At 36.1% G+C, this 11439-nt stretch overlaps 1 protein-coding gene across 1 annotated transcript in view; it reads left to right on the top strand.

The window, feature by feature from the left end:
• The first annotated feature begins 1742 nt into the window (after positions 1–1742).
• The window catches only part of mcoln2 (mucolipin 2), a 15580-nt gene continuing 5883 nt past the window's right edge, over positions 1743–11439 (top strand). The window contains exons 1-12 of the mRNA XM_024279374.2: positions 1743–1952; positions 2431–2584; positions 4324–4497; positions 4933–5089; positions 5808–5886; positions 5965–6061; positions 6144–6243; positions 6550–6662; positions 6902–7051; positions 7922–8023; positions 8140–8262; positions 9608–9814. Coding sequence (XP_024135142.1) covers positions 1909–1952; positions 2431–2584; positions 4324–4497; positions 4933–5089; positions 5808–5886; positions 5965–6061; positions 6144–6243; positions 6550–6662; positions 6902–7051; positions 7922–8023; positions 8140–8262; positions 9608–9814 — 1500 coding nt within the window. The 5' untranslated portion in view covers positions 1743–1908. The remainder of the gene's footprint in view (positions 1953–2430; positions 2585–4323; positions 4498–4932; positions 5090–5807; positions 5887–5964; positions 6062–6143; positions 6244–6549; positions 6663–6901; positions 7052–7921; positions 8024–8139; positions 8263–9607; positions 9815–11439) is intronic.

Below are 11439 nucleotides of genomic sequence, written 5' to 3' on the forward strand. Positions count from 1 at the left end.
ACAGCTTTCACGCTACTACCTACCTAGCTACAAGGGGGCCATGTTTCAGTCTCCCTATGCTGGTTCCCAGACTGGATAAAATGCTTGACTGAGTCAAGAAAAGCGCACAGTGAATCAAATCAGATGTCAAGATCACTGAAAGCTGATTCACTGTAGCAACCCCTGAGGGAATGCCAAAAGGTGAACCTTTTTTTTTTTTGGTGTGCAAATTTTGAGCAGAATCAGTGTCCAAAATGTAATTTTTAAATAGAAACACAGACCTCTTTTTATTTTACTTGAAAAGGACTATACATTGGTGTTCAGTTCTGCACAATTTGGCCACCCCCAACTCTTTGGTTCCCCCCAGTGTAAATTAAAAAAAAAATATTGTATTATTCCTGGCAAAACAGAAGGCAGGACACTCACTAGTGACTCTAAACAAATAGAATCTTTGTACAAAAGGGTATTGGGAATATTTGCCAGGAAACACATTTCATATCACCACTAGTTTTTTGGAAACCAACACCTTTTTGAATTCTGATAATTGCTCCATTAGAGAATGTATCAAATTGAAATCTACGGCTGATGCACCCTTTGATCTATTTTAATAAAATAAATGTAAATGAGCTGTTCTTTGCAAATTTTATTGCAATGACTCACTTTTAATTTCTTTATGTAGTCGACATCATAGAAAGTACCTAGAAAGCGTCACAAAAGTGTAAGTGTTAGCCAATCACAATCAAGAAAAACTGCGTACAGTTCTTAGAAAGTGTCTTTATAACTGATTAGGTGACAGGAGCCTGCAGGCCACCACAGGTCAGACCTTTTACAAGCCAATCTTAGAAGATCATCCAGCTGATAATCCAAACAACACTTATTGAACACCACTTACTTTGCCTGAACGTGTAAATATTGCATGTTAATGTTGAATGGATATCACATTTTCACCATTTAAATGTTTTTTTATTGTAGATAATTTTGTTTTAAGGTAAGCTTTGTGATAAAATGTAAAGAAACTCTTTTTAACCTTAAAACTCTCATGCTTTTTTTGTAGGAATGTAGCGATTCACTTTACCAAGTATTTATCAACTCATTTTATCATAAGAATTTATGGCAAATCTATTCACATTTTAGTTTCATAAAGTTCAGTCCATTCTTGTTTTTTGGATATAGAAATAATACAAAAATAACAAGTATTTTATAAGTTTGATTATCAATCTACCTGATTTTGAAAGGATTTTTTTATATGGTATAGGTTGATTTAATTTGTTTTGATTTGATTCTGCCTCAGACAAATCGATCTGATTGGATTACGATCAGAAATTAATCAATTTATCAATTAATTGTTACCTTTTTGCATTACTTGTCATTTTTATTGTTGATTTCATGTGTTATCTGTGTTTGTTGTTGGACTACAGTTGAAAATGAACTGGCACGTTTACATAAATGTACATTAATGTGCACATCACTGTCCAAATAAATAATAAATAAAATTTAAGTTTATGTTCCAGTCTGAAGAACAACATTGGTGTGCTTTTCTATGTGAATTATAAGTACTTTTAAATATTTTAGATAATTTTGAAATTTTAAAATGTGTCGATCTGACCCAAAACACAACAGGAGGTTAGAAAAAAAATGCGCTTTTACGCACGATATCTCCAAAGAGCAAAAGAGCCAAACAATTGATTTATCTCGGAAAACTGCGTCATTTTAGGCGTTTTACCTTCCCCTCACAGCACAGACACCGTGAGGTTTCAGAAAGCGTCTCACCCCGCAGCTGTCCCGCAGAAAGCGCACCGCCTGAAAGTCATTTCCTGATTGGCTGCCTGAATATTGCGCGATCGCTCAGAGAGCAGCAGCTCTCCGTCCGTCACGTCAAAACACTCGATCATTTAGAAAATTATAAGTTTGTTTTTATCATTTCCAGTCATGGAGCTGCTGGTTCGTTATCTGGAGAGAAGCAACTCGTTCAGGTATGCGCGTTTTCTGGAAGAGAAAGCTTTAGGACGCGGTGGAGGGCTGTTCAAAAACTCCCTCAAACCTTCTTCTTATAGCTTTATCTGTTGTTTTAAAGTATCTAAAGCAGCTCAAGTCTTGCTATAATTACTAAAAACTTAAATCTGTAAAATATGTTTTACATGTATTGACTTAAATACAGGATTTCTTTCTTTTTTCTCTCTGTCTGGTTGACAGTTGAGAAAATATTGAAAGTACAGCCACAGAGACCTTGGACTTGAACCCAGCAGCTTGAATGAAGGCTCTGTACTACACTCCACCATTCTGTTTTAAAAAAAGAGAAAAACATGGGGGGGAAAAACGGTTTTGAGCTGGTTTACTTCCTCTTGACAGCTGAAAGTTAGTAAAATCAGCAGAAACAGGAAGTCTGTTCAGTAGTATTTGATTGATGTTCTTCCTCTTCTTCTTTTTCTTCTTCTTCTTCTTTTGTTGCAGTTCTGCTCTGACTCCAGAGGTGATCAAAGAAGAGAAGCTGAGAGATGACCTGAAGTATTACTTCATGAGCCCCTGTGAGAAGTACAGAGCTCGACGACACATTCCCTGGAAAATGGGAGTCCAGATCCTAAAAATCGTCATGATCACCACACAAGTATGTGAGAAAACGCTCCTGGGATTTGTGAAATCTGTGTCGTATATTTACAAGGTTTTTCTTTTTTTTTTTAATTAATTTGATGTTTTTAAAAGCAGATTACTTTTGCTTTTAGTGCAAGGAATTTATTATCGCATGCAGCGATGGACTGTATTGGTTTGTAATATGTGGCAGGGGTCACACATTTGACATTATTTGCACCTAGTTGTACAAATGATAATGCATTTTATTTATTTTTTTAAGCACATTTCACAACACTTAAGGACACTGTACAAATTCAAAGTAAAACACAACAATATCACTTTAAGAGAATGTTAAAAACATAATAAATAAATCGACATCTTAATAAAATCAGATGACAGATTAAGGAAAATTGGGATTTTGGAAAAGCAGAATTAATTAAACAGGTAGGTTTTGAGTCTGGATTTAAAAATTAAAATGGAGTCTGTGTTACTGAGGTTGGGAGTGAAGAGTCCCAGAGTTGGGGAGAAGAAGTTTGAATTTAATCCTGAAAATAACCAGAAGTCAGTTCAGCTGTCGGAGAACAAGAGTGATTTGATGGAAGGAAGGAGTTCTGGTGATGATGTGGGCAGCTGAATTCTGGACCAGTCGAAGTTTATTCAGAGTTGTTCGCTTTTCGGCAAGCCTGAGCCATCACCGATTCGCACACTTGGTTTTACACCAGGTGCCATTCTTGATACAACTCTGTATTCTATCCGAGCTGGGGACCGGCACAGGGAGACCCAGACCCGGACCCCCTTGTGGACGCACAATGAATTCAGCTCATTACACCCCTTGGGAAACAAACCCTGGTTTCACATGTTTGGGACTATCTAGTGCCCTGGATGCAATTCAGAAGCCATGGTCACTACTTTTTAATATACGTCACCAATTTCCTTGCGTAAAAAACAAATAAATATTAATATTTTATGAAGACAATTTATGAATAAACTCTGCTTGAAAGATAAAAACTTGGGCAGTTTTATAAAAAATATATATATATATATTATTTTCAGATGAAAAATTATTAAAATGCAATGCATTGTGGTCTATATCTGCTAATCTAGCAAACATCCATGCTCACTGGTTTTACAGAGAGACTCCTGGAACATTTCTAGGGTACTCAATTTTGAAATTGTCGATTCGGACAGCTCTTGGGATTTTGATCTATCATCTCATAAACCTTTGAGCATCATTACAAAGCTACTTGGAAAAAAAATGTTGGAATTAGAAATGTGCAGGTCGCACATTTTTCACCAGAATATTGTAAACATTGAATACATGAAACCCTGGTTCAAATTAAATGAGACGATATGTGATGTGATATGAACATATTCAGAATGGAGGTGTGGCTAACAAAAAAACTTCCGTTGCCAAGGAAATCCAAAAATGTACTTTTGCGGATTCTTCTAAAAGTTACATAAACTTGTTCGTCACCCTCAGGGGACCAAAAAATAATAAGGTTGCTATGGAGAAAAAACTAACAGAAAAGCCACAATTTAAAAAAAAAAAAAAAAGCCTTTAAGCTAGTAAGGGCGTGCTAGGATGCAAGAGCGGGGGTTGGGTAGCACGTGGGTCTTTTATCTTTATATTTTTCTACAAAAACATATTGACACAAGTTACAAATTAAAAAAAAGGCTTTTTGTGATTTAAATAAAAAAGATTGCACAGACCAACATTAAAACAGAAAGTAGCTTGATGGATCAAAAGTGAGAAATGTCCTTTTTTTATCCCCACAGCTTGTCTTATTTGGCCTCAACAACCAGCTGGTGGTGTCCTATAAAGAAGAAAACACAATGGCTCTAAAAAACCTTTTTATAAAGGGCTACAGCGGGGTGGATGAGGATGACTACTCCATAGCAGTCTACACACAGAGGGACGTCTACGACAGCCTATTTTATGTTCTCGATCAGGCAAGTCCACCCAATTGAATGTCATCACTTTATGTGGAAAATGATTAGGAAAGAAGAAGAAGAAGAGTCTCAGTTGTTTCTATGATAGTTGGCTCAAATTACTGTTGTGAAACCTTGTTTTCTGCTGAAATGCAGAAAAGTTTTACACCATCCAGGAAGAATAAAGTCTCCTGACTTTTTCATTTGCTTTTATGGTATAATTGACCAATGTTGCCTTCAGGAACAATCTAACTGCTGAAAACGTTTGCTTATGGATAAGTAACTTTACAAATAAAGTTTATATGAACAAATGGGTTCAGTTGAAGACTAGTTAGCACAGATTAGAATGACATTAAAAGTTTGCCTGATGGACTTGTGCGCATTATGCCACTTTTGATCCAAGCCATTGCATTTCTTAATGAGACCTGTCCAAAAATCATGCTCTGCTGTTTACAGTACAGCCAGCTGGGTGAGCTCTCCGTGGGCGCCATCAGTTACGCTGAAGATGAAAACGGCCTTTTTCTTCCTGTAACCATCTGTAAGGAGTATTACAAGCGGGGCAGTTTGAACCCGTCAGATGAGGCTTATGATATTGATGCCCAGTTAGAGACACGTAAGTTCTTCTTGAATCTAATATTGTCAATTTGAAAGTTGACCTGCTTTGCAATTTGAGAGGAGTAAAATAATAAGAAAATGTGAAAGAATACAAAAGTCACAGAATTATTTTTTAACATTTGTACACTCCTCTTTTGATCCACTGTAAAAGCATTCCCAGTGTTTTTTTTTTATTTATTTATTTCTTTTAATCATTTGTGGCCTAGTTTCTGCAGAGTGTCAGTTGTTCTTCAGAAATTTGTCTCTGCTTTGTAGCCATATTTTTCCTGCAAAATAGTAGATGTTCATCAGATAAAGCCAGTGAGTTGTGGTGTACAAGTAAACCAGCACTTATTTCCCATGATCCCTTTGTTAACACTCTCTCCCCCCTAGCTCACACACCTAACCTAAAATTACAGATGCAACAAAAAATGGTGATCAACATCAGAGGTATCCAGCTGTACAGTTTTGAGCCTGATTTAAGCTTAGACGAGGAAAACAAAGACTTACATGGATCTATTTATCTGCAAGTGGAAGCACTGGAATAGAGAGGAGCAGGGAACTTGTGACGTGCATTTGCTCTTGAGTCATCACGATTTGAATAAGGAAATCCTTTGATGCAAATTTAGTTTTAACTTTATTTAAAGACTAACTCCAATAAAAATTGTGTTTTCGACATGTTCATATAGTACTTTTGATGTTTTTGAAATAAATTCCTTTAATAATGCTTCTTTTAGTTTGTATGGAACATGATCCAAGGACGGCCAATCAGTGGAGAAAGCAGAATTCCTCCTTTTTTGATCTGGACTTTTATAGGTAATAATAGTTTTTCTTCTTCTGTTGATGCATCTGCTAAACTCAAATTTTAACATACTTTCATTTTATTTTTTTTAGGCTTGTTAACATCAAAGTGACCTTTAATTTGAAAGGCATCAACCTTCAGACAGTGCGTTCCCGGGAGCTGCCTGACTGCTACTCCTTCTATGTTACGGTATAAATTAATTACTGTAAAAATGTGTATTTAAATCTGCAAAAATTGCTATGCTGCTATTCCTTCTTATCATTATCCTTAGATCACGTTTGATAATGAGTCCCATAGCGGGAAAGTGAAAATCTACCTGGACATAGATGCTGAGAGCAGTGCATGCCGCGACTGGAAGATATCTGGAACAGGTAAGAAATATTCCTACGAGCACCAAAAAAGCATTTATAATGAAATAAAAGGAAAAAAAAAAGAGAAGTCCTAACACAAATGGTTTTTTCGGCATGTTTTTTTAATTTTTTGTGTGAAAAATAGACTCAAACTGAGGCATGGATACAATATTTAATACAAAAATGCCTTTTTATCCACTTTTTTCAGTTTTGTAAGTTGTTTCTTTTTGCCAGAAGCGGGGCGTATACTCCTGCTCTTCTTTTATCTGTGGCGTGTCTGAGTTGTGGGACAGATAAAACCCTCTCTCTTGCGTTTTTCTGTTTCAGCTCAGAAGAACACACACTATCTGCTGGTGTTCGACGGCTTTGTCATCCTAGTTTGCATCATATCAACCACGTTGTGCACACGCTCCATCATCCTGGCTGTCAGGTTGCTGCAGGTCAGCTACTCTGTTACACACACATGATGCAAAACTTAAGGGGAGAGTGTCTTTCCCTCTTTTCTGAACTAGTTTAAACTTAAATGGAATGTAAAATATTGATTTCTGCGCAACCTTCTCTTATTTCTTTGTGCACCTATGAAGTCGGCATGAATGTGAATATTTACTTTTCCATTAGAAACTTTTCCAGTAGATCTTATATTTTGTAAACATATATATATATTTTTCTTGTCATCCAGAGATTCTCACAGTTCTTCCACGAAAACTTTAACCGTAAAGTGTGTGAGGACGACCAAAAAGAGTTCCTGAACGGCTGGTATGTGCTGGTCATAGTCAGTGATGTATTGACTGTAACCGGCTCCATCCTGAAGATGGAAATACAAGCAAAGGTATGCTAACCGTTCAGTTTGTTGCATTATTTTAAACATAAATAAATAAAAAAAGTTATCTACTAAATACACAAAGTGGCAGGTTCATGTAATAAACACATAAATTAACTATACTTTTATGGGTTTTATGTCAACATTCTTTAAGAAAAGTATCCAGTTTTACAAATTCAACTCAGAGAAGCTTTAAAATTATGCAACCACCTTGAACAAAGTCCTCCTGAAAAGCACACATTCAGTTAAGGAAGGTGTTGTCTTAGTCACACAGCATGTGCTTTAGTTACAACAGTTAGGTGTCATAAACCCATGCAAGCTGCAGCTGTTAAGTCATTTTTGCACTTTGGAAGCAAATAACTGCACATCATAAAGACCTGTTTAAACTGGTCTGTGCTATCTATATCAATTAAGAAACTTCTTAAAAGAAATTCTTTCAATATCTAGTTAATTTAACTAGACAACTGCCTGCAAAAGATGAGAAGGAGAAAGAGGGGATTTATTATTGACCTAGATTTTATTTGTTGCTTTGTTTGGGGATTTCACATTTGCTTTCTAGAACATTGATAAAAGTCATACTTTAAAATGAACATTTAGATCTGTAATGGAATTTTTTGTTAAGTTTTTTGATCCAGTTATGAAGCCTGTGTCTATTTTTTTATTTTAAAATTAAATGTTTGCTTTTTTTCTGCATTTTGCAAGTTTTTGTTTTTGAGGGATTTTACTTTGCAAACTTTTCATTCTAAAATATCAGCATTGTTCCTATCTTGAGATACTAAAGTCAAATTAATTCTTATATTATGTTTTACATATTCTGTACAGTAATATATATTTTTTGTATACTACTTCATATCTCTGTGATTTCCTCCTCTTCTTTAGAGTCTTACTAGTTATGACGTATGCAGTATTTTCCTGGGAACATCTACGTTGTTGGTCTGGGTTGGAGTTATTAGATATTTGGGATACTTTCAGAAATACAATGTGAGTATGACGCATTTTTTACTCATACCTAAATGATTAAATATATATGACATCCCATATCATAATCGTTCCACCGCCTTCCATTAAAAGCATCTTAATCATCTTCATTGTTTTAGGTCCTGATTTTAACCATGAAAGCAGCATTCCCCAAAGTTTTACGTTTCTGCTGCTGTGCTGGCATGATCTACCTCGGCTACACGTTCTGCGGATGGATCGTACTCGGCCCGTATCACGAGAAGGTAACACTAACAAAGCTAAGAAGGGCAGAGGAGGATAAATGTTTGTGGTGATGTTCAATAATTAATACTTAAAAATGAGGTATTATTTATGCAAAGATGGATGAAATCGAGACAATTCCATGAGTTTATTTTGAGTTTCTGATTTAGATCAGTTTTAAAATCCATTTTAGAGTCCTACTGTGGGTGTGTATTTAATAAATGTTTAAATAATTAGCCACAAAATTCCCCTTTACCTTACGTTGAAAATATTTAATCTGATGATTTGTTCATTTACTTGCATCCCATGTGGATGATAATCAGTGTTGATTATTTTTAATACTCGACTAAATCAAAAACTGTTTTAATTTCTCAAAATTAACTTAAAAAAAGTATATTTTCAGAGATGAATAGCTACTGTAACTCCACAATATCTCCACCAGGTGTCAGTGTTTTCCTTGTAATTCTCTGGCTTTGGTAACACAGACTAGAGGGAATCTATACAAACGGCAATAAAAAAAAAGGAAAACATCAAATAAATAATATTCTTGTCTTGACATGATGTTTAAACCAAGTTAAAGATTATGAAGCTTGTGAAGGGTTTCAGCAAACAGATTCAAGACTAAAATCAAATCTTTTTTTTAAGTTGGCTGTATTGTCGCCCTCTGGTATTGACATGAGTCACATCCGGGTGCTTTTTCCGTTTTGTTTTAGCATTTGAATACTGTAAGGAAGAGTTGTTTGACTGACACTACATCTTTCCTGGCAGCGGGCTTGAAAAACATTTCAGTTCCTTCCAGCTGCAGTCAGATATCCAAACTCAGTCAGGATATTTACCTTTCAGTGGTTGGGGTAGTCCCTCACAGTTTAGTGTCAGCTCTTTCAGGATGCTCCGGGTATTTACTAAAGGAATAAACAGAGGATGTCATAGGACTTGCCTCTCCACACGTCGTTAAGTGCTATCCTCGGGATCCACAGCACGCAGGAGGATGTGGTTTCTAAATGCTATCAAGTCCTAAAGAGACTGTTAAGTTGTCATAATGCACAGGTCTATAGCTTTTAAACTCTCTTTACTGTTCATCTCTTATTTATCGCACTTTTTTCCCTTCTAGCTCTTATAGCAACATGGGAAACGTGTGTTTTAGAATTTGTGTCCGGGCCTAAACATGCCCAAACATAGTATTAAGTATGGAGTTAGGCTTTTGGAAACACATTAAATGGAGATTGTTGCTTTAAGCTAGGAAGTAAGAAATTGTTAAAATACTTTCATAATACCTTGCTAACACTAGTTTCATTATTACTTATAGAGTTTGTAATAAATACAGCTGCAAAGATTTGACATGAAGTTTCATCTGTTTTTGTGTTTTAGTTCGAGGGTTTGAGTCGTGTGGCGGAGTGCCTGTTTTCTCTCCTGAACGGTGATGACATGTTCACCACCTTCGCCCAGCTCAAGGACAAAAACATTTTAGTGTGGCTCTTCAGTCGGGCGTACCTCTACTCCTTCATCTCCCTCTTCATCTACATGGTGTTGTCTCTCTTCATCGCTCTCATCACCGACTCCTATGAAACCATCAAGGTAACACAGCACAGTTGAGTGAGGTGAAAGCTATTGAATTACTGTCCAGCCCTTCTGAACTACACCCTCAAAGACACACAGATGCATGACTATCATCTTGAAACTGTCAGTTTCAGGATGACGGAGAGAAAGTCAGTCATTGCTAGTACCAAAAGTACTGGCTCACCCATCCAAATGATCAGACTTAGGTGTTCTAATCACTCGGCCTGTAAAAGGTGTATAAAATCCAGCCCTCAGGCATACAGACTGTTTTTATAAATATTTGTGAAAGAATGGGTCACTCTCGGGGAATTCCAGTATGGAACTATCATAGGATGCCACCTATGCAGCAAATCCAGTCGTGAAATTTTCTAAATATTCCACAGTCAACTGTCAGCTCTATCATAACAACATGGTAGTTTTTAGGATCAACAGTAATGTGGCCACCAAGAGGTCGACCACGTGAACTGATGGAGAGAAGTCAGTGGATGGTAAAGCTCATGGTGCGAGGAGGTCACCGACTTTCTGCTACAGAGCTCCAAACTTCATGGAGTGGGTTTCCATGGCCGAGCGGGTGCATCCAAACCACACAAGTGCAATGCAAAGTGGTGTAAAGCACCTCGCCATATGAAATAAATTATTTCATATAGGTCCTCTATTATGATAAAAAATACTACAAGAGCATGTTAAAAACACAAAAAAGACTATTTTCATTGGAGTGGATCTTTAAAGTCCCACTCTAATCCTCTTTTGAGCTGTTTTCAGTGATATGTTGTTTTTAGCCACAATTTTTTTTTAAAACTGTTGTTTTCGAGGACACATTTTCTGCAGAGCAGCAGGAATTCAATAGCAATTTGCCCCTCAAAAAAATTATTTTAAGCTTGATTTTGTTTTCTTATGTCCTCCATGATGCAAAAAGATGTTAAAACATGTTAAAAATACGATTTTCAAATTGAAGAGAGACTTTGTTTTATTTTAAAATAAATTTCTGGACATATCGGACCAAAGTACATTCAAATCTGGGACACAGAACCCGTCTCCTTCCCGAGCGATATGATGGCTGGAGGTGCAATGTTTATACTTGTGTACAATTGTCTGAACGGATGAACGTGGCACCTTCAGGCACCTGGAAATTCCAGCCAAGGACTTATGCAAATCCACAATTGTCCTCTTATTATCTTGAGTCTTTTCTTCAGACTTTCCCATGATGTTTTACAAACAGACAAGTGTTTCAAACTCGCCTTAATATATATCCACAGGTGTGTTTCTAATTAACTTAATTGCTGTCAATAATAATAGTAACTGCTGTCAGAAGGTTCCAAAGAAATGGCATCATCATCTGGGATTTCCCAAATTGCTCAGAATCATAGTAATCATAGTGTATGTAAACTTTTGACTTTGATAAAAGTAGTAAAAAATTGTCTAAAAAAACCCTGGTTTCATTATTCTGACATTTTGCAAATGGAATTAATTTTGTTAATTGTATTTGACCTAAAACAGGAAAAGTTTATTTTTATTTAATGTCTGATGGTGAGAAAAAAAGCATATGTGTGTTTTTATGTGGTGTATGTAAACTTCTGGTTTTAACTGTATATCCATCATAGTGAATGACAGATCTTTTTTACTTCCTTGTTATTGTGATTAAC

The sequence above is a fragment of the Oryzias melastigma genome, linkage group LG4 (genome assembly GCF_002922805.2).
Source record: "Oryzias melastigma strain HK-1 linkage group LG4, ASM292280v2, whole genome shotgun sequence".
NCBI classification, from domain to species: Eukaryota; Metazoa; Chordata; class Actinopteri; order Beloniformes; family Adrianichthyidae; genus Oryzias; species Oryzias melastigma.